We start from the raw sequence: 27008 nt of genomic DNA on the forward strand, positions 1-27008 counted from the left end.
AACTACCTAGGTAGTTGGCTGCCAGCTGTCATTGACAACCCAAGCCAAAACCAATGGAAACAATTCGTGCTTTGAACTTTTGCCTCAGGAGCGGACAGTAGCCACATCCCTGCTGGTTCGACTCAGTATCGTGCAGTGCAGTGCAGAGCTGGCAGCATCTACCTTAGTACTGCCAACTTGGGCTAGATGCAGTACCTTAGCATTGGGTTCTGGAGATGGACGTTTACTGATACATGCGCCTGCAGAAACATTCCCCTCTATTCTCAAATCAATTTCCTATCCGTTCATCTAATCTGAGACTATCAACCGTGCGCTGGTTTCTAGCTGCAAAGTCCTGGTCAGGTTCTATTCGTGCTCCGCCAGAAGTGGCTCTGGTGCTACAGTACGCCGGTAGGTATACCTTACCTCACCTTGAATTGTAGGTACTGTACTAGGTTGGTACCACTTACCAATTAACCTAGTCCAGTCCCGCGCGCCGCCCCTCGCTCTCCCCTCCACAAGCACAAGCCCCTGGACTTGACCCTCCCCTGAAACCTATCCGCCATCTCGACTCCCACCTGGCAGTCTTGATCCGATTCTTTTCACCTTTACTTTCGCTGTCACCAACTTGTCGAGACGGTATTACGGCGAAACGAGGCGATAGAGACGCCGCAATCAGACAAGATGGATCCCAACAACAGCAACAATCGCCTTTATCTCAACTTTGGTAATGGCAACGATCGTTTGACCGCCTCAGACAGGGCCGCCTATCCCACTACACCTTCGACCTTCCCTCAACCTGTTTTTCCTTCAGCATCTGGTCAACAGCCCGGTGGACTGCAGCCTCAACAGCAGCAACAGCAGCAGCAGTATGCCGCTGGCTATGCGCCCCAGGGTTACTTTAACCAGAACCAATATGCCCAGTACGGCGGCCAGCAACAGCAGCAGGTCAACGATTATCAGCAGGGTGCTGGCTATCAACAACGATCCAACACACCGGGCACCAACGACCCCAACACCGGCCTCGCCCATCAGTTTTCTCACCAGAATCTCGGTGGCGCTGCCAGAGGGCAGGGCTATGCTCGAGGTCCCTCGCCAGGCCAGCGTCCTAGAACCGCTGGCAGTTCAGGACAGCAGCCTGGCTACAACTATATGAACGCCCCTCCCATGCCTACCCAATCCTCCGCTCCCGGCGAGGAATTCCAACGAGCACCTGAGCGAAACCCTGATAGATATGGTACCAATGCCAATAGCAACCAGAAGAAGTGCTCCCAGCTTGCTGCCGACTTCTTCAAGGACAGTGTCAAGCGTGCACGCGAGCGCAACCAAAGGTACGGAGCAGCAGCACAAGGTTTACCGGTAAATTGGAGAGTGTGTAGCTAACTCGCGACAACCCAACAGACAGAGTGAGCTGGAGCAGAAGCTTCAGGATCCTTCTCAGGGCGCTGCTAGACGTGAGCAGCTGTGGTCCACCGCCGGTAGGAAAGAAGGCCAGTACTTGCGTTTCCTGCGTACCAAGGACAAGCCCGAGAACTACAACACTGTCAAGATCATCGGAAAGGGTGCTTTCGGAGAGGTCAAGCTTGTGCAAAAGAAGGGAGATGGCAAGGTCTACGCCATGAAGTCACTCATTAAAACAGAAATGTTCAAGAAGGACCAGCTTGCCCACGTCCGGTCAGAACGAGATATTCTCGCCGAGTCGGACAGTCCATGGGTCGTCAAGCTATACACCACATTCCAGGATTCATACTTCCTTTACATGCTAATGGAGTTCTTGCCTGGTGGAGATCTCATGACAATGCTGATCAAGTACGAAATCTTCTCTGAAGATATTACTCGTTTCTACATTGCAGAGATCGTTCTTGCCATTGAAGCAGTGCACAAACTGGGCTTCATTCATCGGTATGTACCACACTGTGACTCCCTTTGTTCTCCTCGAAACCTGTCTAACCCTTAAACAGAGACATTAAGCCCGACAACATTCTGCTCGACCGGGGCGGTCACGTCAAGCTTACCGATTTTGGTCTGTCAACCGGTTTCCATAGACTCCATGACAACAACTATTACCAGCAGCTCCTTCAGGGACGGTCTAACAAGCCGCGCGACCGTAACTCTGTTGCCATCGATCAGATCAACCTGACTGTCAGCAACCGATCTCAGATCAACGACTGGCGACGATCCCGAAGACTGATGGCTTACTCAACCGTCGGAACTCCCGACTACATCGCTCCCGAGATCTTCACTGGCCACGGATACACCTTTGACTGCGATTGGTGGTCTCTTGGTACCATCATGTTCGAGTGTCTGGTTGGATGGCCCCCATTCTGCGCCGAGGACAGCCACGACACCTACCGCAAGATCGTGAACTGGAGACAAACTCTTTACTTCCCTGATGACATAACACTCGGCACCGATGCGGAGCACCTGATCCGAAGGTAAGGCACCAGTTTTACCAACATGCAAGATGCGATTGCTAACTTTCAACAGCATGGTCTGTAACACAGAGAACCGTCTCGGTCGCGGTGGTGCGCACGAGATCAAGAGCCATGCTTTCTTCCGTGGCGTCGAGTTTGACAGCCTGCGCCGCATTCGCGCACCTTTCGAGCCTCGCCTGACTTCCAACATTGACACCACCTACTTCCCGACTGACGAGATTGATCAGACTGATAATGCTACTGTCCTCAAGGCCCAAGCCATCCAATCAGGCCGAACGGTCGAGGAGTCTCCCGAGATGAGCTTGCCCTTCATTGGCTACACATTCAAGCGGTTTGATAACAACTTCCGATAAATGTAATGGAATAGTCGACTTGCCATCGCCAACTGTCTCATCCACACGAAACAGGCTCAGTTCTGTGAACGGGCTTTGCTTCGCTATCACTGTAATAGGGGTGGTGAACTGGATAACAGTAACGTGTCGGCTTCTAAACAGCTGTCTGTGGCATGGTGAGACAAGGCGGTTGTTGTATAACGAGGACTGGCCTTCTGATTGATCTTTCTGCTGTCTCGATGTATCTTTTGGGGATGTTGGAATCGGAGGACAAGTCTAGACGAAATGCATACAAGCGAGGGTTTAAGACGTTTACTGTCTGGAATTTGCATCACAGAGGTCATGTAACAAAATATGAGATTTTCAGGCATTGTCATACAAGTCAATAATAATCAAGAGAACCAAGAGCTACTTTTGAGTATAGCAATGGATAGCGAAGAGCGTGTATGCACATGAACTAGGATTACTTGCTGTCAGAAGGTGTTTTCGATTCTGTAGTCTATGTCTTCGCAAGTCTTAGCGAGGAGCTACCTTTACTTTTTGAACCCCGACTGAATCCTACATCATGAACGTCGTTCGTCCATATATTGTACCAAAACGATTCTTTATGCTGCCTGCCCAAAACTTGATAACCAAATGTCGGGCGATCATGTGAAAAAAACCCTGAACGCCATACCGTGACCTAAAGATCCCTTTCTTGACTCCCAACGTACAAATGACCACATCAGAGGATATTTAAGTATGCATCATTACCTCCTCGCTGTCAATCCAGGAGCGGCATTGAAACGCTCCTCACGCTCTGTCATAAACATAACCTGGATCCAATACTCCTTGGCATCCGGGTCCCAAAAGGCAAATTGCTTATCCTCGCGCTTGTCGAGCTCGCGCGCTGGGATCTTGAAACCAACCGTCTCGTATGGTTCGGCCGCGACAAGTAGATACTGGAAGTTCTTATCGGGCTCCTCGACGTGCTGGGTGAAGGCGTTCATGACTTGCCACTTGGGTGATGTCTCGGGTGTTGCGTCAGGGTACTGAAGCTGGAAGAGTAGACCCTGCTGTCGAGAAACCGGATCGCGGATCTTTGTGATCTTGTATCCTGGGCGACCAATCTTGACGATATTGCGACGCTGCGCAAAGCCTGCGCCTGTGACACCGATGGGCAGACCCGTGGCGGGATCGACAGCACCCTGGCGGCCTTCCTTCTGCTCGCGAGCAGCGCGACGGGCGAGGTTGGTCTGATGCTTCTTTCCCTGGGTATGGGCGAGATAAGAACCGTCGTTCTGGTGGACAGTGAGACACAGACGACACTCGAAAGAGCCGACGTGGTTCTTGAAGAAGTAAGGGTCCTTGTCGAGGTCGATAGTTTCGAGGGCGAGCTTTCGAAGACGTTCGCGACGGTCGGCGTTTGTGGCGGACTGAGAGGCTACACCTCCACCGCCGAATTTCGAGCCGGCGCGGTTTTGAAAATCCATATTGACGAAGAGGCCGTGAAAAAATGGGAACGAGTATTAATCGAGTTCGGGTCGATGTTGGGGTTGATTTGCGCGAAGCTGGAATGGAAAGAAAAGCGCGGTTGTAGGCGTAAAGGATGAACTATTGAGCTGGACTGGATTCAAGAATTATGTGGGGACATTCGAGATGCGCTGAGCCAATCAGTGCTTACGATCGTGTACTTTAACCAAGGTCCTCTTATACTCAATTATATCTTCAACAAAAGACGATACGAGAATGAATTTAGGTAAACACTAAGTATATTATCTCTATCTAAAGCCTTACAATGTCTGCATGCTTGGAAATCCAGGCCTCAACACAAGAGACAAATCTATCTAGCTCAGCTGCTGGCGTTCCAAGCACAAGAGCCATGAATCCTCTGCGCACAATCCAGAATCCTTCTTCCATCATGTCACACCAAAATAGATCTCTCAAGGTGTCGATTTCCTCGATTTCCCCAGATCGTTCAAACACGCGATCACCATGCGTGGGGAAATGTACTCCCATGATCGTACCGACACCAGTAAAGACTACCCTCGTGCCCTCAGTTACTGCATTAAGTCGGTCTCTCAGCTCATCGCCAGATCTGGTAAACTGGACAGAGACTTCAGGAGTGTAGACTTTGGTCAAGCCAGCATATCCAGCGTGCGTCACTAGGGTGTTGTTGTTGAAGGTGCCTGAATGAGAGAGGGCATTTGGAGATCGAGGATCGAAGGCTGCCATAATATCCGCCCTTCCGCCGAAAGCACCGAAAGCAAGACCTCCTCCGAGATACTTACCAAAAGTCTTTAGATCTGGCTTGAGACCTCTTAATTCGGAGATGCCTCCCGCGGAAAGACGGGAAGTCATGACTTCGTCAATGATGAACAAGACGCCAGCCTACCTCTCGTCAGCATGAGAGTGAATGTTAAAGAACAGAGTAAGACTCACCTTTGCAGCAATATCTTGTGTACCTTGCAGAAACTCTGGCTTCCCTGGCAGACCACCTCCAGAGCCCTGCATACCTTCCAGCAAAACAGCAGCGACATCATCACCCTCGATAGCAGCCCGAGCACTATCAAGGTCATTGTATCTGGCCACTACCCAGTCATCCATGTCCACGTTATTGGCTTCTGGCTTTCCTCCCTTGAAGCCTATGACAGCGCCATGGTAGCCCCCGCTGAAAGTCACCACTCTTCTCTTCTTGGTGAAAGCCCGCGCAGCTGCCAGAGCATGGATGTTGGCCTCAGTACCTGAGTTGCAGAAGCGAACATGTTCAATATTGAAGCGACTGCAAAGCTCGCGGGCGAATATTTGCTCTTGAGCTGTGTTGCCACCCACATTCATACCGACATTGTCCAGCACATCTCGAATCGCTGAGAGAATGACAGGGTTGGAATGTCCATAAAGAGCTGCCGTGAACTCGCCAGTCAGGTCTGTATAACTAAGTCAACTATTAGCTACTGCTTTGAATTCATTGCTAGAGCCACTTACACATGTCCGTCTTCGGAGGTAACCTGATGTCCTTTACCAGACTTGATCACAACTGGGAATGGGCTGGTATGAAGAACAGTTCTTGTGTTTCCACCAGGCATGGACTTGACTGCTTCATCATGTAAAGACTTGGATCGTGGGTTGCGAGAAATATAACGATCTATAGCATCGTCGAGCTTGGACTGGATTCGTTGGGTGAGGTCTGAAGACATGACTGTAGTGTTGCTTAAAGATGAATTGTATTGATATCTTGAAGATTAAAAGTAAGAATAACCACAACTTATACGAGTTATCGAAATCTTTCGCCTCTCGGGATGAGATGATTCTCAGTGATGATCATGTTAATAAGTGCCCTCATGAGGAGCAGCTTTCGGGTTTATATTATCGGGTCTCGGGTTTGGCTCCGTGTAAGTCTAGTCTTGGGTTAGACGACTAACGTCAACTCCAGAAACTGCTGATATATTCTAATCTGAGGCACATAATGAACAAGAGATTGGACTGCCAATTACTCTTTTACCAGTTATTAACTGTACATTTACTTGGTACGACACCTGGAGACAAGTTGTCCGTCCAAGTCTTGTCATACATCCAAGCCACGTGCTTGGTCATTCTCACAATCAACTATAGCTGAATATTCTGAGTAAATATGAACTAACTGGATTAACAAAACCTTCCTATTATCATCAATATCAAAATGACTTTTTGTCCTCCACATACTGCCTAGGTAATTCGAGAACACCCAAGGTGGTGGTGAACAGAGGTAAAGGTACGTACCTTTCCGGAGTGGGGGAGAAAAGAAAAGCGGTCTGAAAAATAAGTCGGCAGAATTAAGCCATCCCACTTAATTTTTCAAACTTTTGGTCAAGGTCTGGAACAAGACAAGCCGATAGAGACAGAATCAAGTCAGAAATTTCACAATGGCCGGCTCAATCAACAAACCCAAGAGTAGGATATATAACTCTCATCCCCCCTATAATACTCATGGCTAATCTATTGTAGAGCCCAAGTCTAAGCGAACTCCCGTTCGTCTTCGCCACAAGATCCAAAAGGCGTCCGTCGCAAAGCAAAAGAAGGAGCGTAAGCTCGCAAAGAAGAACCCGGAATGGCGAACAAAGCTAAAGAAGGACCCTGGTATCCCCAACCTGTTCCCTTACAAGGAGAAGTTGCTCCAGGAGATTGAGGAGAACCGCATTAAGAAGGCCGAGCTGGCGCAAAAACGAAAGGAATTGGCCAAGGCCGCAAAGACGGGCACCAAGGACGAGAACGCCATGGCCGATGTTGAGGTTGACTCCGCCGACGAGATGGACGATGACGATATGGATGAGGATATCGACGAGTCAAACCCCATGGCTGCTCTTATTGCCAGCGCTCGCGCTGCCGCCGCCACCTATGACCGACAGCTCGCAGAGGACGACGACATGGATTCGGACGACAGTGACGATTCCGACAACGACCGTGGCCCTGAGATGTCAATTGGCCAAGCCTCTTCAAGAAAGACCTACGACAGAGTCTTCAAGCAGGTTGTCGAGGAAGCCGATGTTGTCCTTTACGTCCTTGACGCGCGCGATCCTGAGGGCACCCGTTCTCGCGAGGTAGAGCGTCAGGTCATGGCTGCCGCAGCTGGTGGCAAGCGACTTATCCTGGTTATCAACAAGGTTGATCTGATCCCTCCCAAGGTTCTCCGAGACTGGCTCGTCTACCTTCGCCGCTACTTCCCTACTCTGCCTCTCCGAGCTTCTGGCGCTGCTCCCAATGCACACACTTTCAACCACCGCGACCTGACTGTTCAGAGCACCTCTGCTACGCTCTTCAAGGCTCTCAAGAGCTTTGCTGCTAGCCGACAATTGAAGCGTGCTGTCTCCGTTGGTGTTATTGGTTATCCCAATGTTGGTAAGAGCTCCGTTATCAACGCGCTCCTCTCCAGGATGAGTGGAAAGGGTGGCAGCTCTTCAAAGGCCTGCCCTGCTGGTGCCGAGGCTGGTGTTACCACGAGCATCCGATCAGTCAAGATTGACAGCAAACTTACTCTTCTCGACTCCCCTGGTGTCGTCTTCCCCTCGTCTTCCTCAACACAGTCCGCCGGTCTTGTCTCTCTTAAGAACGCTACTGAGGCACATGCTCACCTGGTTCTCCTTAACGCTGTTCCTCCTAAGCAGATTGACGACCCCATTCCTGCTGTCACCCTTCTGTTGAAGCGTCTGTCCGCTTCTCCTGATCTTATGCAGAAGCTTACAAACGTCTACGACATTCCTGCTCTCCTCCCTAACCGCGCCGACGGCGATTTCACGACCGATTTCCTTGTCCAGGTCGCCCGCAAGCGAGGCCGTCTTGGTCGTGGTGGCATTCCCAACCTCCCTGCCGCCGCCATGACAGTCGTCACCGACTGGCGAGACGGTCGCATCCAGGGATGGGTTGAGCCTCCTGTCCTTGCTGTCGAATCTACAGCCACCGCTGCCAAGCCCACCATCAAGAACGCTGGCGAGGATGAGGTCGCTGCTGACCAGAAGCAGATCGTCACCGAGTGGGCTGCCGAATTCAAGTTGGAGGGTCTCTGGGGCGACGACAGCGCTGACGTCGATGATGCTATGGAGCAGTAAGGAAAGAAAAAGCTTTTTGGTGGTTTGTTAGCAACTTCGACGGACGGGTTACATGAGTTCTTCACTGGAAAGTTTGGCGTTTCAAGGATGGCTGTTAGAACGGTTTAGATCCGTGCATATACATTCGTAAAAAAAACATTCTGTCTACCTAAAAACTCCTTCATGTTTATTCCAAGTGACTGCAGATTATGCATTATGCTGTATACCCCATATCCGAATCATTTGTTTTTGTCTTATCTAAGCCTCGATCAATTCCATCTTGACGCCACGCTTGCCGGTCATCTCATCCTTTTCATCACGGACTCTAACCCTGACCTTTTGGAACAGCTCGACCTTGACATTTCGGCTTCCCTTGGTGGTAAGTGTATAAGTCTCAGCATCGAACTCGGCCTCTGGTTCGGGCTCTGCAAGGTCCCTCAGTCGGATAAGGCCCTCAGTACCAAAGCGTGGTACCAGGACCACGAAGCCGTTGCTGAAAATCTTCATCACGAACGCATCCTCCTCAGCGACCTTGCCCTTGAGAGCTTGGCCGACGTAGTAGGCGATACTGGCACGACCTGCCATTTGGGCGTTGCGGTGTCGCACGTTGATGTTCTTGCATACGGCTTCTAGACGTCCTCGGCTGCGAACGTTGGGGTGAATGGCTTCGTAGTCAATGGCAGCGGCAAGCTGTCGGTGAGCGAGGAGATCGGCGTAACGACGAATGGGAGATGTGAAATGAGTATAGATTTCTGAAGCAAGACCGTAATGGCGGAACTCGGGATAGGCCTGGGTACCGGAGCAGAAATACTCGGCGCTCATCATGCAGCGAGTGGCCATGATACGCACAAGGGTGTTGAAAAAGGGCTCATTAGGGTCAACGCATTCATCCAAAGAATCGGCAAGCGCCTTGCTGGAATCGGTGCGTAGTTCCATGCCACGTTTTGTGCGTAGCTGGTTCGAAAGTTCATCAAAGTTAGTCTTTGGAGGAGCACCGTGGCGACGTAGAATAGCAGTTTGAGGGAAGGCTTCGTAGATCTTGGCCGCGACGCTAATATTGGCGAACAACATGAATTCCTCGACAAGAGAGTTGGTGTCGAGCAGCTGTTTTGTCTTGACATCGATGGGGTCAGATGTCTCAGATTCCGTCTGCACTTTAACTTCTGGGGAAGAGAGGCTCAGGGCACCGGCATCCATTCGCTTCTTCTTGAGCTTCTTGGAGAGCATGAGAAGCATGCGCATGCCCTTAGTAAGATCATCTTGTTGGGAATCGTCGTCGATTCGTAGCTGGGCCTGTTCGTAGCTGAAAGCTTCTCGTGATTTGATGACAGACTTGGTGAAACGAACATTGACAATGTCGGCGTTATCATTCAACTCCCAGAGTACAGAAAAGGCAAATCGCTCGACATAAGGCTTGAGCGAGCAGAGATCTGTACCAAGCAGGGGAGGAAGCATGTCGATACGCTTGTCCACTAGATAGACGGTGGTACCGCGGATACTAGCTTCAGTGTCCATAGCGTTGGCAGGCTTAACAAAGTTGGAGACATCAGCAATGTGAACACCGACTTCGTAATTTCCGTTGGGCAGCTGTTTGGCATGAAGGGCGTCGTCAATATCCTGACAACCAACTGGATCAATACTGCAGATGAGGAGTCCCCGGAGATCCTCTCTTTGCCTCCAGCCAGGATCGTCCATGCTTGTAGGCACCCTCCAGTCATGACCCTCTTTGGGAAGACAGTCCAACACGGTTTTAGGAAACGGTCGATATTGGACATCCCACTCAAGCAACAGAGCCTCGGTCTCAGCAGACTTGGTTTCCAGCTCACCCAAAGATCGTACAAAGTGTCCAACAGGATGTCTCGAGTCGCGCTCCCAACCATCGATAGTTACCAAAAGACGCTTGCCGAGAAGGTCGCCGACCTGTCTCGTACGAAGACGAATCTTGGGGATCTTTTTGTCCATGGGAATCAGGAAAACGCTGTCCTGTTTGCGACCTTGGCTAGAAGAGGCCTTGCTCGCTGACGAAGGGTCGATATGACCAACGTACTGGCGCCAGTTACGCTTGATTACACCAACGACCTTGGCCGTGGGTTGTGGCTTGCTCTCCGACGCGCTCTTCTGAGTCTTCTTGACCTGTTCTTGAAGGGCTTTTCGCTCTTTTTCGGAGACGAAATCCTGGCTCTCCTCCACGTCGGCATTTTCATTCTTAGTGATGGCCTCCTCCTCGATGATCTTCGTTGAGGGCTCCTTCCACTGATCTTGAGGAAGAACCTCGACGACTACAAGATCGCCATCAACGGATCGATTGATGTTTTCACGACCAAGAACTAGAAGAGGCTTTGGGAACGCCGGAACTTTGATAGAACCCTCAAGGTAATTGTATGGCGAGACATTGAAGATACCTTGGTGCATCAACCCGGCCTTGACACCGGTCATCATTTTTGATAGGGTAAAATATTCAGGGTAGAGCATCTGGCCCTGTGTCTTGAAGGATCCCTGGGTTTGGGCCTCTGCCACCATGTCGAGAAGCCTCTCGCCGTCTTCGAGAGTGCCAACGTAGTCCCGTAGGGATGCTGCATGAAGTCCATCCTCTTTAGCCTTGCGAAGGTTTTCTCGGTCATCGCTAAGCATCACGACAGCTGGAACCTTCTTCGCCTTGGTCTTGGCAAGATGCTCGCCGTACCACTTGACAGCTAACCGAACAGCCCTGTCGTTGCGATCATTGACAGTTTCGTTCGCATCACGATGGACGAACGTCTCAAGCCTAAAATCGTTGAAAAAGACGTAAAATCTCTTGTCCTCACTCTTGGTAAGCCCCACTAGACGGTTGTACAGAGGCAGTGATCGATTTCGTAGCTCTTCCAGCACTGTTTGCAGGATGATAACATCATAAAAGGCCGAGCTTTGTTCGAAAAGGTCCATCGCGTTAAGCAATGCGTTAGTATCAGGGACTAAATAATGACCCTGGGAGTAAGTCTTGGTGCCAGCAGGCTTGTCCGAAAGGACGAAAGGCTGAGCTATCATGAGTGTTAACAAGCTGTAGTACCGGGATACGATGAGGCATCTCACCTTGCTGGGCGGCATTCCGAGGGACGTCCTGAAGACAGGCCTTGCAGAGCTTGGAAGAGCAAGGAATATCGGTTCGCAGGTAGACTTCTCTCACAATTTTCTGCACTTTGCCACTTCTGGTTGAGCGCACGTAAACCTTGCTCGAAATATTTGAAGCCTGGGGATCGGACTCGGTTGATCGTTTTAAACTTGCCATCTTTGCTAGATTCTTTCTCCAGCGATGTAGTAAGTTGATGAGTTGGTATGATGAAAAGACTCTTGGTTGCAAAGCATTCGCGATGATAGTGGGTCTTGTTATCGATAGTCGATAAGTCAGCAACAACTACCTACCTACCTTGGTAACTATGGCAGGCGCGATTGGGACACCTTAGATACCTAGGTACGCAATAATGATATCTTAATTCATAGAACAGCAGAATATTCAAATTGAAAAGGACTGGCTGTTAGAATCAGAGATTTTTTACTACATACTAGACTAGTTGTCTTCACAACTCGCTCCGATATGTCTGCGCTCAGCCAACAGTCCTTGTCACATGATTATCCCATCACGTGCTCTCCTGCCGCAACTTCACTTGACCTTCTTTCTTGGTCCTTCCTTCCGCAGATTGCATTGCCTTTTCATAATTTGTAAAGGCGAGCATCAATCACACGATATATGCTTCATATTTAATCTTTAAACACTTCGTTTTGAGGGAATTTGCCCCATTGATGATGAATTCCCAGCGAGCAGTTTGCTCCACTTCTCAATCAGATATCACTTACACGTTCCCAATTCAACGAGTCCAAATTACTTTGAGAATCGACACAACTTTAGTATTTGTTGAACTCCTCACCAGATAGAGCAGACAAGAAATTTGGTAATAAGAGCATGCTTTTAAATGATGCAGAAGTCTCAGCTAATTAACAGCAAAGTCACCAAATCGCAAGAAGCAGTGTCTGGTCACGAAACTGCAAACACAATGCGTCTCGAATACGTCTCAAGTGAAATACATCAATACGCAGACTACCATGGTGATTTACAGCCGACTACACGCCAACACCTGCATAGTTATGCTGTGTGCACATCGAGATCTTCTTAGTTCGTGTCCGACATATTGACATTCTTAGGCAAACATACCCCCTGAGAGTCAACAGAATATTCTGACGAGTTCAACATTTATAGGTGTTGTCCACCCCTAAGAACAGCTTCCGCTCATTCATCGGCGTTATCCGCGCGCACAAGATTCGCTTTCATAGTGATAGACTGGAAAAAGACATGCATTGTGTCACAACTCATCGAATATTGCGCCGAGATGCAATGGTACGAGCCCAGTAAAGACCTCTGATGCTCTGACTGCCGGAGCCGGAGCCCGAGTCCGCCACAGGAGCTCTTGCTAAGCACCCCAGGGGCTACCAAAGGCTTTCAATAAGAACATACTTGAGATTGAGCACTGAAACTCGATGCCATTCTTGTATATGCGAATAAGACGAGATGTTCTCGATCGGCATTCACAGTTTCTATTTATATCTCGAAACTGGCATATGGGGAAATCGGACTTGATTGTCAAGATCTTCTTAATGAAAACCTAATTCAACGTCTTGTTTGGGAGCGGACGAACCACACACCCACCAGATGTGATTTGCATTCAACGTTACAGCAAGAGCCAGCCTCCCAATCCAGCCTCAGCATGCATGCAACGTTCTGCGCCAATGGTCAATAAGCATGTGCTTCTTATGCGTCAGAGAAACATGTATTTCGCGTCAGATGAAATTGTTCGACTTCGAGACCTCTCCGGGTTAACGAAGGTGCCATAGCCCAGCCGAGACCGCCAACATAACATGTGAGCAGCAAGCTGTTTCGTCGTTGTTGCCGTTGATGCCACTTCATACCTAAGTATGAAATGCCTTCAAGTCGGGCCTGTTAGTCACCAACATCAGTTATTATAAATGGTGATTTATGGTGAAATACAGTTAAACCACCAAGACTCAGGGAACCCCTTGCTAATGTGGTACTCACATTGGTATATGATTGACTAACAAGTACTGACATAGGAATCAGTCTCACTCACGGTCTACACCACGCCGCATCTTGGAGGCGACTAGGCCCAACGAGATACCTGTATGTTGGGCAATACAAGCTCCAGGTTGATAATAAGAGCAACTCTAGGTAGTAGCCACGAAGAGTTTACTACCAGTTTCGACATTACTGATCATCAAAGTCTTTGCAAGCCTGGCTCTCTACGAGTACAGTCTACCATCGTCGATATCCTTTCCATCCGAGATATGTTGATGGAAGCAGCTTGGTACAAGAATGAATTCCACAACATCAACATTGCACAGGCATAGCATGACAACAGACTGGTGCCACCTAAACCGTGGTTGACAGGAGCGGACGCAACCAACAGAGGTGTTTTTGAGCTTGCCACCGGGATTATGATCTATGCATGTTGATGGACCTCACCATGCAGGGTGTTCGACAAGCACAGCATCAGACATTCCATAATTGCTCAATTATTAAACGTCCCTACAACAACTTGTATTCAATGTCAGCATCGGTAATATTGCTTGCAGGCATGGCTGCGGCCGGTGAGCAGAACCCTAGGAGCAGCGTGCCGATCCATGTGATGGGAAGGGGTAGCAGCAGGCCGCTGTATTGGGAAATGCATGACGCCGGGTATTGCCAGGCCTGATGGTCTACAGTACTCGAGAGTGAACGCGAAGAGTTCACGAGGTCGCGTCTAGCGTCCGTGGAGGACATCTGAGGAGTGCTCGAACCTGTCGATTCGTGGATACCAACATCTTTTTGATCTGAGAACAGAATCATCATTTCACAATATCGTCAAAGGCTGGATGCCACCATACAAAACGCAGCCTAGTTGACAGACAAGTTGTCTTGATCTCGAATCACATATCTCAAGAGCGCAGCGCGCGTCAGAAATACGACTGACAGTGGCAAGCAACCGTTGGCTCTGTTTATCTTCGCGAGAGGTCGCTTTTATTTCTCCATCGATAACAAGCTTTTGTGCAACTAAATGGCATTAGCCATGCGTCAAGACCGATCCAAGAAATTCGACATAAGAGTCATAAGCACCACTGCGCTAACATCAATAATCATTCACAGCAAGCATATCATAACGAACAGGGGTCCGGTCCGGGTGTGAAGCTATTGGAATGAAGGCCGAGACAAACGCCTCATGTTGGTAGCTAAGAATTGACCGCACGGACTGATGTGATTGGCTTCGTACTCGCAAGTCAGCCAAAGGCCGAAGTAGCCAACCGGTCAGGCGTCACAAGACAGCGAGCCGAGGACAATTAAGCAAGGATAATGCATCAGCATGATGCAATACGGACCCAAATTTATGGAGAAGGCTGTTGACTCAAGTATTGTCAGCGGGCTAGAAAGACAATAGCGACTCAGTTATTCAAAGACGTGAAAGAACTGCACAAGGTGACAATCGAGACCAAACAAAACGAGAAGCTAAATTACACCTTGGGTGCGAAACCAGGATACTGGCGAGGGGAAACGCAGCCACCAAGCGGTGATTTTCCATAAGGGATTAAGCCGAGGCGAAGAGACTGGGGTCCGTTCGGTGCCGGCAAGGTTTCATGTGCGGACCAGCTCATACGATGTCTACCGGCGATCTACAAGCGAAATTTTTACGTTGCGGTTTAAGGCAGGTACTGAGCTTGAAGGCGCCTTTGACGTATTCTATTTGGGCGTGTCTGGCCAGAAGCCAAGGCCAATTAGATCACATAAAGAGATCTGTGCCACAAGCATCGGGAAATGGCGAACAGGAGGAGGCTTGCAATGAGATGACAACGGTCTCAAGTCTGGTGGAGTCTCAATTAAAAGCCGCGGCGGGACACGAAGACAAGTTAAAAGAAAGGCGGACGATCCAAGGACCCACCCGCTCTCGATGGACAGGAAGCTGTGGCTGATTACTTCACAGGTGTGTCTGCGTTTAGTTTGGCGTGAAAACCGTCTGCAAGTTGCTGAATTAGACTCATTAGAGCCAAGAGTGGATGATAGCTGAGCATCACGAGGGACCGCGCGGGGCAGAGTTGTCTCGCAGTTCCAAGAGGTGATGGGCCATGCTTCTCGCGTATCTCGTCTGCGACCTTAGTCAACCCACGGCGGAGACTCAGACTCTGGGGTGGAAGATTGGGCTCACAGTGCATGGTCTGTGTCCATGGGGGGCACGAAGATCTTGGATCTAAAACGTTTTTGGAGCACTCGCATGGTTGGCATAGCGGGTCGCTTTTTGCTATGCAGAGATGCAGTCTTGCATTGGAACTGGCAGCGGTAGGCTTAGCCTTCTGAGTCTCTTGCTGAACATGGCATTTCTCCACGATCGTACATATCGATGAATGGACGAGAGCCACAGAGCGGGAACTGTGTTTATGAGTGTGTGCGGGGGTAATGGATGGCCGGACGGTGGTGAGCAACGAGGGTTAGGTTGGGTCGTGAATTGGTGTGGTCCGGGGTTTTGGGGGCGATCGTTCCCGCACCTCCACTCCTAGTCTCCCTCCATACCCTCTGCCATAACTGTCCCAGGCTACGGTTACTTTTGGATGTTGGTTATTTTACCTAACCATCCTCTATTTGATAGAAATCTCGAGATGTGCTCTGTAAGTCATACGCGTCCATGATTGTGGAACGAAGTATATTGCGTTCACAAGCAACAGGGATAACGAGGCCCAATGCTCGCTAGTCCTTCGGTCGAAGGGGGTCGTGTCCGTGCTGGATCCATGGTCCTGGGGTCACGGTTGATCGACTCGAGCGTGCCCTCTAAAACGTTTTAGGGCTCTTTCCAAACTCCAGGAGCCCGATTTGCAACGTTGATTACAGGCGGGTTCCTGGTAAGTGGCTGACCAGGTTCAGCCCGTCCTCTCTGTCTATCTTCAGCCGTCTTTCTATCAAAGGTTGGTTTCTTTTTAATATCCTCTGAGCTGAATGCTTCGGTACCGTTACCCATCAGTCAAAAAGCCGGGCTACTGAATCTTCCGCTACAGTCGCAAACAGCAGACAGTCTCGTATCGATCGCTGCCCAACCTACTCTGTTAAGGCCGTACTGCCTATCACCACGTTTACAAACATTTCCAGTATCGGCATATTTCTTGCAACTCACTGCGAACCATGATCAGGCTTCTGTGTCTTAGCAAATAACGCACGTCATGAAGAAAGACCGACTCGATGACGTTCGTTTATGATAAAGGAAGGGAGTAAAGAATCTGCTTTGAAATGACGAGAAAGAAGCCAACGACTGGCTCGATTGTCTTCTGTTTTTGGATGTTGCCAAAGTGAGACCACTTCGCGGACATGCGATGTGGGTCAGACACTGATAAACGCACAATATGAGACACATATCACGGGCCAAAAAACAAGTGAGACATGAGATGCAACACAGAATTTAAAGGGTTTCTCGTGCGAGACTTGGACTGGCACTTCGGAAGGCATTACGATAGATCGCGCTGACCCTAGCCTGACCGAGAGATGCAAGTCAGTTGACGATACGGTTAGTCGAGCAAGGATAACTTCCACTGCATTCTCGACAGCCCATCCTTCTGAATCCCCCAGCCTCTACAGAGTAGCAAGATTTGCAACAGCCCGAAGCTGAGCAAAGCGCAACCCTTGTTCCGTAAGAAAGCAATTGCTTCATCCTTGACGAAGGTCTGCGGCGCAGCAAAAGCAACATGGTTTCATGTCGTTGAAGAAGAACTGCTAGCAATGTAATGGAATCTGCATGTGGTTAGCACCGCGACGGACGCCGTACCTCCAGGACAAAAGACAGGCGAGCTAGAGCAACAAAGGGCGCTTGCGTGCATTGAACGGTACACCTACACCCCCGTCACAGGGAAATGGAGCACACACAGGCTACAGCACGGTGCGACAATCAGACCCGGTATAGCGGATCGGAGGCGGCGAGGCTCTTCGTCAACTCGAGATATCGATATCAATCCACGTCTTAGACGGCGGTACCACATACTATTGAATTCGACAAGGCTTCAATTATAGTATCGGGGAACGGAGACACCTGACGTGAACTTTTAGTTTCGGTACAACCTCAATCAATGACAACAGCCTCGGCGTGCTAAAGTATATGGGTCTGTCTTATTCGAGGATCTGGTTCCATCTCGAAACTAGATGCTTAGTGGATGGATCTTTCGCAAAGGAATATGCCAAAAGGGCCGCAACTCGAATGTCATCTACATGCTTTGCTGAAATGCTTGCATTTGCAAACGCTTTGCTGCAATGGAGGCTTTCTCTGTACCTGACGCATGATACAGGCTAATCAAGCCGGCAGTCGTCAGCATCTGTTTTTCGACATCAGCGCAACGTCTCCGGGCACAGTCGACACATGGATATGGAAAGCTGACAGTTGATGACACCCAAGCGCAAGCCATTGACTTTAGCCTACTCAAGACCAGACCAGGCCAGACCATAGGGTTCAGCCGTTATGCTATTTCCTGGTTTGGGTTCGCTTTCTTTAGGTCTTCGCTCAATTACCTTGCATGGTGACATCTCACTGCACAAGAGACTAGCCGGAGAAATCGCTTGGCCATAACCGAAGCTGAACCAAGAGGGCCCAATGATGCTGATGCTGATGATGCGGATGTTGATGTATGTGTCTATCCTAGGAAATTGGACCAGCTTGTTTTGAACCTCATACATACATATCTAATGTCAGTCAATAACTTCTTATCATGGAAACGACGTCTCTACTGTCACCTCACCTCACCCGCCGGTGCCGCCTACACCGCATCCTCTTTCGTCTTTGAATGACAATATCACCATCATCATCATCGCCTTTACAAAGCTCGACTCCGCCTCCACCTCAACCTCGTTGACTCCTCTCGTTCACTGTGTCTTACTCTAATATATAGAGACACACCTACCTGCTCCAAGAGCCAACCACAGCTCTCATTCCCCTGCCATTTTACCCTTGCTCCTGTCCATTACTTGGCTCAACTCCCCACTCGCATCCCCCCCTCCCCCAGGCTTGCGCCATCTCGACCAACCATCCTTCGTCATCCGTCTCCCTCAATCGCGCCGTCTTTCCAACGGTAAACCCTTCTCCCCTCCCCTCCATCTTCTTTGATATCCCAGCAGCCCTCTACTGGACCGGACTGCACATACGTCCCACTCCCTCCTCCTCTTCCTCCTCTCCTCCATCATCGTATCCTACCAAGCAAGGCCGGGGACCATCCGCACCTACAATAAACCATCCATCTATCTGATCCATCTATTGATCTGTCTATCAAACAACCGACTCGCCCAGACTGGAAGTACGGTCATTAAACATCGTCGGCACCATCAGATTCTTGTGTCGCTCGCTGCACGACCAACAGCTTCATTTCGCTATCAGCCGTTTGTGGCATATTCATATCCCTCATATCACACATCACCAGCTTGAGCGTCGATCACAGGCACCAGCAGGCCTGTACCCTCCCTACGACTGTTCATTCTTTGTTTGAATATTGAATTCCAAGCAACACACTCCCCGCGCTCATCAGGCGCATCTCTTAGAACAGGACGCTGATATCAACTCTTGGCTATCTAAACCCTCTCTTTTACTTCCGTTACGATACTGTATATCGCTGATTGCGAAACCCGTTGCTGCCTTCTTATCACATATCTCACTCTATTCAAATTCGACCTTTCTCCTGCACGCGCCGCTCCCTTATTACAAAGCGCACACACTATCATATCATATTCCATCCATCCCCACATCACGGGCAGCGATCGCATCGCATTGCATCGTATCGCATTAACGTTGAACCACAAACTGCGCTACGTTTCGGTACGGTACAGCCCAAGGCGCTAAACAGCCTCCGCTCTGGACGGAACGCTTCAACCTCGTTTCTTCTCCACAACCACGCGCGCCTCCTCTGTCGCATTATCTCATACTACGCTACGCTGCATACCATACCTTGGTCTAATACAGCGTATGGTGTATGTACCGTACCTGTTATACAAACAAGCAGGTTATTATCACTGGCGCGCAATCGCCCTCATTCACGCTTTGAGTTGAAGGGTCACTCACCATCCGCTAACGCTCCCCGCTGTGCCGCCGCCACCTCCACTTCCTCTGTCTTGACTTCGTTTAGGCATTGCGTTGCTCTTTTTCGGGGGTTGTGATTCTGACTCTTGGATTCTGAGATCCCTGGTTTTATTGTGGGTTCTTCCGCTTCTTGCCATTTCAAGGCTGCCTGATTGGATCCTTCCATTTCTTGCCCGGGCATGCTCCTGCCCCTCCGAGAGTGGTTTTTTTCTTCTTCCCTAGCTTCCCGGTCTCAGTCTCACGTCGCCACTACGTACAATTTGCATTTGCAAGCAAGTGCGACTGACGGGAGTGACTGTTTCCCAGATTTCCCAGTTAATTACTGCACCTTCCTGGCTGTAGCTAAACTAGCTGCGCGCACTAGCTTCTCCTACTGCACCTTCCCTCCCACACCATTTTAGATCCAGCACGCAGTCCCGTCCCCTCCCACCTGCCTGTCTGTCTGCCCGGCCGCCTGCCTACCTGCCACCATACCATACCATCTCAATCCCCATACCCATACCCATACCCATACCCATACCCATACCTACCCATCCCATCCCATCCCCATCTCCATCGACCATCATTAACCCTCCATCCACCATCGGCTTTCCGCCATCACACACACCCGCTCCATCGCATCGCATCGCATAGTATCGTTCAACCATCCCGTTATCAATCAGTCAGTCAATCAATCAACGCGTATTCTCAACTATTCGGCGGGTTTGTCGAGTTTTTGTTTGTTACGCGAAAGCTCTTTCGTCTTACTTGCGCGCTTTGCGCTGATCGGTAGCTGGGCTTCTTTCGTGAGCCTCTCTTGACATCGTTGTCGCAGCCGTTGCACAACGCGATCCGCGTCTGCCATCGCATCAGTTCTATCACCCGACAAAGGTAAATCCAGCACCTCAGTTTTCTTTCTTTTTTATTTTGTCGCTTCTTTTCTTGGTTTTTGGCACTTGCTTCTTTCCGGCGTTGTATTCCACTATCTTGTCTTATCCTGCTTCGTTTCTTGTCTTGTTCGCCTTTACTCTTCTTCGCACGCCCATCCCGCCGCTGCCGCGCACTTTGTCTGGATTGCTACGATCTTGTCTCGGTTTGGATCAACTCCCGTCTGGAGCCTATGTCCCGGCCTGCCCTTGACTCTGAGCCAAGGCCTGGCTGGCCGAGTCTCACATCACAAGCCCAGGCAGGTTTCCCACTTTTGCCTACCATATAATCGACAACTCGCCATTCACGCTCAACGACGCGCCTCATTCTGGCCGCCAACCACGTGCGACTGACGTTGCCCTCCTTCTGCATCTTCTCCAACCCTTCAGCTCGCCAGTCCAAACATCTCAGGACACGTCGCTATCACCTTCCTGTGGTCGCTACTTTCCCCGCTGGCTCGGTAGCTCTGTCATGTACTCCGCCCAGCAAACCGGCGCTGATAATGCGACAATCAACCCGGCCGCCCTCAGCTCGCCTGGTAAGTTCAATAACTCTATTTTATCCCCTCTGTGATCGCATCACCTCTTCAAACATCTACCTAAAACTCTGTCATATCATGAGCATGCGCAAGCTTGAACATCACTTGCGCGCAAACTCCATGATGAATACATTTGCCCCGCACTGCGCCGCTCGCGTCCCTCCTCCGGGATATGGACTTGCGAAATAGGTTGCGCCACCTCATACATTCACAATTTTATTCAGCCCATGAGTCAATATTCTAACAGCCATTGTAAAGTTATAGGTCTTTCGCATCAACCGCAGCGCTCGCTTAAGCGCGGCCATTCTCCCGAACTTTATGACGCGCCGCAGCCTGGTGACGATGGTATGTCGGCGGGCAAGTAGTTTGGTGTCGCTCTGCTTTCTGCGACGCCTGACTTCCTTGTGCCAGACAGCTCAACCATTTGCTATTTTTCTCTCCGTGTCGGAACTACTGTTTTTTTATTACTTTACGTTGATCTCTATCGCAGCATTCTTACAAAATGATGATGCGGGCGGAAAGTGCTAACCATTCTCATAATCGTAGGTGATACGAAACCATTTCGAAAACGAGCCAAACCAATGAATAAACGATCTTCGGGAAGCATTTCCGAGGCTCCTGGGCAGGCTGCGGCCTCGACCCTTCCTCAGGCTATCCCTCCGCCTCAAACTCCCCAGTCTCAAGGCTCAGCGCTGCCACAAGCCAGTCCTGCCTACACACCGGCCCAGGCCCAGATGCCGCCCAAAACCACCCCGACAAAATCGACTCTCAAAGCGCTACCAACTGTGCGGGACCATACAACCGACCAGCTTAATGCTTCCGGCGATGAGTATCTACCCCGCGAGATCGACGAGTTCGGAGAGAAGAAAGTCCAACAGAACGGTACATTGAACGGAGGTCGAGAATACAAGTGCCGGACGTTTCTGGTTCCCAACAGAGGTGATAAGCTCTTCATGCTTGCTACCGAGTGTGCCAGGGTTTTGGGCTACAGAGATTCGTATCTTCTCTTTAACAAGAACAGGTCCCTGTTCAAGATTATTGCCAGCCAGGCGGAAAAGGACGATTTGGTCGCGCAGGAAATCCTTCCCTTCTCGTATCGTTCCAGACAAATTGCAATCGTTACTGCCAGGTCAATGTTCCGACAATTTGGAAGCCGTGTGATTGTCAACGGTAGAAGAGTTCGCGATGACTATTGGGAAACCAAGGCGCGAAAACAAGGCTTTACCGAAGCTGATCTTGCTGGAGAGAAGCGCCCCGGTGCTACAAAGGCAAGAGAGGCGGCTGAGGCACAACAGAACAATGTCTTGCTGGCTGGTCCCCATCCAGAGATTGTGTATAGCAACAACCCAGGACCGTTCCCCGGCCCCCCGCAGCCGCACCTTGTTCAACCAGGTATGATCGGACCACCACCCGGAACTACGACAAGAATGCCCGGATTGACACTAGGATCAGACCTCAGCGACTCCCGGCCGCGCGATTATTCAGGAATTCTCAAAGGCGGACCTCGTCAGGAGATTACCGGCCCTGCTTACCAAGACCAGACTCGTCCATCGCCCCTCGGGGAGCTCAATGCCCAAGCTCATCATGCCGCAGATTTCAGCAGGTCAGTTAATCAGCAGCGAGATATGCGCAACGACTATCTCCAGGGCCTTTGGCGACGTCCACATGAGCAGCCTCCCTCCAATCTGACCCAGCAGCCCGTGGCCCCGGCCGATACTTCCAATACTGCAACCAGTCGACCGTCGCATTCACCTCATACCACTGCTACGGCCATGTCCCAGCAACCTGGACTAGTATCCACGCAGAGCCCTCAGATGATGATGACCACTGCGCCCTACTCACAGTCTATTAGCGCGCAGAGCAGTCTTACTCAGGCGCCAATGAGAGGTATGGCTCACTCACCAACGCAGTCGAATATCAGGCCAACACTCCCAGGTTCCACAGGCTCCATGTCACAAGGAACGCCCGGCTATAACTACCAATCAGGTCAAATGTGGCCACAGACTCCTCAGGCACCTCAACATAGCTACGGTAGCTACACTGCTCAGTCCCAGGCCCCTCACCCCTCGCAGTCGCCTTCTTCGCATCTCCGTCAGTCTAGCTCCGGTCAGATGCAGAGTATGCAGTTCCCCGGCATGGCTGGCATGCAGTATGGTGCAGGACAGAGCATGTATCCCACAGATCAGACACCTCGACAATACATGCCTCAAGGTGGAGCCGGAGCGCCATCGGTCTCCCAAGGCTGGTCTGGTCAACATTCGCCAGCGCAGCAATGGTGGACTCCTGGGCAACAGCCTCAATAGGATCGGAGACCCATATGGTGATGCGAAATGACGGAACGATCTGATCTACATTTACATTCTTATTCTGAGATTTAAACTGTTCGTGTGGTGTTTTTGCTTTCTACTTCTTCAGTTGTCTTGTGTTTCATACATTTTGATCTTGGAGACTACTCTCTTCTTTGGTCTGGACCCCTCACTCGATATTCAAGCATATATGTCGTCGAGGGGGCTATGCGCATCTCAATAGGCCTATTGGCTTGAAGAATTGCTTATAGTTTTGGCCTGGCTGGAATAGAGGAGTCGGGCAGGATAGGAACATGGAATCGCTGCTTGTGTCTTTGTTTCTTTTCCTCTTTGTTTATCTTTGCTTGCAGTTTTGAGTTTGCTCTCGGGGGTTTGGTTGAGTACATGCGTGGACCACAACATACCATGTTATTTCTTGTTACAGATAGGGATTATCTTTGGAGGCATTTGATTTCGATTTATTTCATTTTTTGGGCAAACTATTCGTTGTTTTTTTGTGGTTTCGTGGATGAGGTTCCGATGGCGACTCGCTTGTGCGTCGCGGATTGTTTGTGCTGGCGAGGCATATATCTATTAGGCTTTCATTTTGATACCACGTCGCTCTTCAGGTCGTCTTCAACATTTCAATTTTATCGAGATACGATATTGCCTCATCGTGAAGCGTTTACTTGCAGGGGGTATTGCTCCGGAAGGTGTCAGTCAACCTTGGTTAAGAACAGCCTGTCTTTACTTCGGTTTCCCCCATATGCTAGCGATCGGTCATCTTGTTCGTGTCTATAGGCTTTAATTAATTTTCCAGGTCATGTTTCTTTTCAGCGTGTACAATGGGTAAACATTTGTATCTTGGGGTCCGGCTTCTGAGAGTGAGGTTAACACTATGAGAATTTAGTCTAAACAGCAATGATTGTTCTTGATGATGCCATCATGCATGATTCGTTTCGTGTCGTGTCTTGTTCCTATATTGACCCAAATGCCTGCACCTAGGGCTATAAGACAAACTCGACGTGGTTGTCCGTGTTCGTGTTTTGTTACACATGATGACAGCCTGTCATGACCCGGCCCAGCGAATCGGATTGTCGGGGAAGTTGTCGTCCAATATCAAGGTGTTATACGCGCCACTGGAGCGGGAGCGTGGTGACATCCGTCGGAATGTTTGTGTCTGTACAAGCACTCGCGGCTAGGCTTGTTTTGTGAGAGGGCAGCAAGACGTGCTTTAGGGGAGTTTATAAAAGTGTGTCACACGACAGTTGACAGGTAAGGTTGAAGCGCGATAGGTGTCCGGATAGAGAGCCGCAAAGGTCGTTTATAGTTGCAATAGTTCAAAGGAGGGCTGGCAGTATATTTTTGGAGTCGTTGACAAGTGTCTATTAATGAGAGCTCACAGCGTATGAATTATGGTCCAATAGCATTATCTAACAATCTCAAGCCAGTCATCCTGAGGGTGCAGCAAAGCGGACTTGGCTCTGCTCTGCTCTCCAGAATTCTAATCGCTCTCATCACCATCCAAAGCCTCGTCTCTCTCATTCTTTCTTTCCTTGACCTCGAGGGCGTCTTGGGTATCGTCGCCACTAGCCTCTCCCTCGCCATCTTCTTCTTCCTCTTCTTCCACCTCATCATCATCATCGGAATCTTCAGGGATCTCAACCTCGTCTTCAGTCACGGCGTCCTCCTCGGCATCGGCGTTACCAGGCTCAACACGAGGGCGCTTGGCGAGTGGGCCTGTGGAAGCAATTGTCGTGTCTGCGTCGGTCTCAACGTGAGATGTATCGGGCATATCGGTGTCTGCACCGTCTGACTTTTTGGCACGAACCTTTTGGCGGTAAGATGTGCGCTTCTCGGTCTGGATAGCGTTGAATTCTTGGTGTTACGTTAGCGGTTTTGTTGTCTTTGTGTATAGTAAAAGTTGCCTTTTCACGAAGAAACGTGGTAAGATAAGAAATCGACGTACTGGCAAACTCAGCTTCGAGAGGTTCTCGCAGGAAACCAAACTCGGTCTCTTCAAGGGCCTTGAAGACATCTGCAGGTGATATGGTCTTTTTGCCAGCATTTACGGTGTTCTCGTTAGCGCTGGGAATTAAGTTAGTAAGGTCCTCTCCCTGATGAAAAGAGGGTTTTCAGTAGGTGAGACGTACTGGGACGCTAGGTAGTTGATGAAGACCGTGGTGCTTTGGCTGAGAGCCATGATAGCATTGGCCTGGATTTGTGTGTTGGGTGGCAGTACGCCCTTAGATAATCGAGTGATTATAGATTTTGGGAGGGTCAGGTCCTGGTGGACATGTTAGCTACTGTTTTCGGTCTCTGTGGTCCCTCTTGAAATTTGAGAAGTGATTCCCTCCATTGGGCCTACCTCAATGGTGATGTGCTCCTTATGCTCCTTCTCCTTCTCCTTGTCTTTGTCCTTATTCTTTTCTGCAGTCTGAACAGGTGATGACCCAGCTTCACCTTCGGCGGCGACAATTTCACTACCTGCGGGTGCTGGTGTTGACGCTGGCGCAGGGACATCAGCTTGTGTGGGTGCTGGTGCTGGTGCTGCTGGGCTCTGTTCTAGCGGTGACACGTCGTCCATTGGGACAAACCGCGCGGTCGAGGTGTCACTCTTACGCGAGTTGGATTTCCGAGGCGGCATTGTGAGTGGTGATGGCAGGCGGTATGTTGTTGTATGATGCGGATAAGAGGCTCCTAGCAGTTGACTGCACAGGAACTTTTCTGACTGATGTAGGCTTGGCGATGAGTCGAATTGACTACCTCTTTAATCCGCCCTTGTTATGATGGAAAAGATGCTTTCAATATAGTAACCACTTGGTCACTCTACTCGTACCCCTTTCAAGTTGAAAGTGAGAGCAAAATGTATGAAATGTTGATTGGCCTCTTCCTTTTACAAGAGTTGATTCGTATTATTGATATGATGTGGTTCTTTTCAGTTACCGGGTTGTATTCAATGGCGATAATCGATTGTTGATTAGAGTAGGTGAGTGAGCGAGTACGGGAGGTGAAGTGCAGTGAAGTGAGGTTAGTTGCAAGTTTAGTGAACGCGGTAGATGTGGCTTGACGAGACGCGATGCCCCGCTATCAGTGGCTAGAGACGCGTTAAGTGGTTTCATTGTGGGACAGGTTTTCTACCAAGGTATCTATCGTATTAGTGAGAAAGGGAAAGACTACGAAAATGAGAAGGAACGAATATTTGCCTAGGTATCTAGGTATGGAAAGCATACAAAGACTGTTGAGATCAAATCAGAGTGGAGAGTCGCCGAGTTGGATTGAAGAAAGCAAGCCACAAGGTAAAGTCACATCGCCTATCGCTCATGTATCTGATTCTACCCGTTCATGTCACAAGGGTCTCGGTCCCCAGGGACCTTGATAAAAAGATATAAGAATGTTCAATCTTGTTCAATTGGGTTGTGTATATCTATACATCTAGCACATAGGTATGCAGCTAGATAAGCTAAGGTAACGTAGTTGATTGGCAGTTCATCCTACTCTGCCAGACAGCCATCTGTCATGTCATGTTGCTGCTCCCAATTTCTGACAGAATTCCTCTCCATATCGCTCGACTCGATATCATGGCATCTTATCGCATGAAACGAACACTGTTCTGTTCCCTTCATGTCGCTCGCTTGCTTGATCATAAAACATTTATAAGAAAAAAAATAAAGGAAAGTCTGGGGTATATCCATCATCAAAATGCACAAACAAAGGTCCTCCGTGTTCCAGCCGGCATATGCCAGGATATAAAAATCGTGCTCCGCTGAGGGAGTAAAATGAGGCGGATTCGACCGAAGCTCATTGCTATGCTGCCTCTTTGGGAAGAGGAGTGAGAAGTGAAAAATAAAATGAAAGAGTGGATTAATGGGTATTGTTGAA

The 27008-nt window shown here is 49.7% G+C and overlaps 8 protein-coding genes across 8 annotated transcripts; 3 read left to right on the top strand and 5 right to left on the bottom strand.

The window, feature by feature from the left end:
* Positions 1-522: 522 nt before the first annotated feature.
* On the top strand, positions 523-2810 carry B0J16DRAFT_23093 (kinase-like domain-containing protein). Its single transcript, XM_046123029.1, has 4 exons — positions 523-1310; positions 1381-1881; positions 1941-2414; positions 2467-2810. The coding sequence occupies exons 1-4, from the start codon at positions 664-666 to the stop codon at positions 2765-2767; spliced, it is 1923 nt and encodes a 640-aa protein (XP_045989232.1). The 5' UTR covers positions 523-663; the 3' UTR covers positions 2768-2810.
* Positions 2811-3260: 450 nt separating this feature from the next.
* On the bottom strand, positions 3261-4325 carry B0J16DRAFT_23100 (uncharacterized protein). The gene has a single exon (XM_046123030.1). The coding sequence runs from the start codon at positions 4216-4218 to the stop codon at positions 3496-3498; it is 723 nt and encodes a 240-aa protein (XP_045989233.1). The 5' UTR covers positions 4219-4325; the 3' UTR covers positions 3261-3495.
* A 162-nt stretch (positions 4326-4487) lies between these two features.
* B0J16DRAFT_296629 (pyridoxal phosphate-dependent transferase) lies at positions 4488-6036 on the bottom strand. The gene is made up of 3 exons (XM_046124444.1): positions 5711-6036; positions 5168-5660; positions 4488-5116 (listed from the first exon to the last, which is right to left on the bottom strand). The coding sequence occupies exons 1-3, from the start codon at positions 5920-5922 to the stop codon at positions 4511-4513; spliced, it is 1311 nt and encodes a 436-aa protein (XP_045989234.1). The 5' UTR covers positions 5923-6036; the 3' UTR covers positions 4488-4510.
* Positions 6037-6557: 521 nt separating this feature from the next.
* On the top strand, positions 6558-8417 carry B0J16DRAFT_328582 (P-loop containing nucleoside triphosphate hydrolase protein). Its single transcript, XM_046126242.1, has 2 exons — positions 6558-6655; positions 6710-8417. Exons 1-2 carry the CDS (start codon positions 6628-6630, stop codon positions 8305-8307), a joined length of 1626 nt encoding a protein of 541 aa, XP_045989235.1. The 5' UTR covers positions 6558-6627; the 3' UTR covers positions 8308-8417.
* B0J16DRAFT_359812 (uncharacterized protein) lies at positions 8418-11750 on the bottom strand. The gene is made up of 2 exons (XM_046129666.1): positions 11356-11750; positions 8418-11303 (listed from the first exon to the last, which is right to left on the bottom strand). The coding sequence occupies exons 1-2, from the start codon at positions 11549-11551 to the stop codon at positions 8545-8547; spliced, it is 2955 nt and encodes a 984-aa protein (XP_045989236.1). The 5' UTR covers positions 11552-11750; the 3' UTR covers positions 8418-8544.
* Positions 11751-19535: 7785 nt separating this feature from the next.
* B0J16DRAFT_313920 (uncharacterized protein) lies at positions 19536-20044 on the bottom strand (the record flags this gene model as incomplete). The annotated part of the gene is made up of 3 exons (XM_046125156.1): positions 19536-19646; positions 19685-19733; positions 19860-20044. 3 exons carry the CDS (start codon positions 20042-20044, stop codon positions 19536-19538), a joined length of 345 nt encoding a protein of 114 aa, XP_045989237.1.
* Positions 20045-20856: 812 nt separating this feature from the next.
* B0J16DRAFT_328592 (chromatin remodelling complex Rsc7/Swp82 subunit-domain-containing protein) lies at positions 20857-23539 on the top strand. The gene is made up of 2 exons (XM_046126244.1): positions 20857-21186; positions 21388-23539. The coding sequence occupies exons 1-2, from the start codon at positions 21069-21071 to the stop codon at positions 23142-23144; spliced, it is 1875 nt and encodes a 624-aa protein (XP_045989238.1). The 5' UTR covers positions 20857-21068; the 3' UTR covers positions 23145-23539.
* An 846-nt stretch (positions 23540-24385) lies between these two features.
* B0J16DRAFT_23252 (histone-fold-containing protein) lies at positions 24386-25871 on the bottom strand. The gene is made up of 4 exons (XM_046123031.1): positions 25495-25871; positions 25280-25413; positions 25096-25214; positions 24386-25004 (listed from the first exon to the last, which is right to left on the bottom strand). The coding sequence occupies exons 1-4, from the start codon at positions 25771-25773 to the stop codon at positions 24631-24633; spliced, it is 906 nt and encodes a 301-aa protein (XP_045989239.1). The 5' UTR covers positions 25774-25871; the 3' UTR covers positions 24386-24630.
* Positions 25872-27008: the final 1137 nt, after the last annotated feature.

This window comes from Fusarium flagelliforme (assembly GCF_020744385.1).
Source record: "Fusarium flagelliforme strain FIESC 12 MPI-CAGE-AA-0113 chromosome Unknown B0J16scaffold_1, whole genome shotgun sequence".
Classification (NCBI taxonomy): Eukaryota; Fungi; Ascomycota; class Sordariomycetes; order Hypocreales; family Nectriaceae; genus Fusarium; species Fusarium flagelliforme.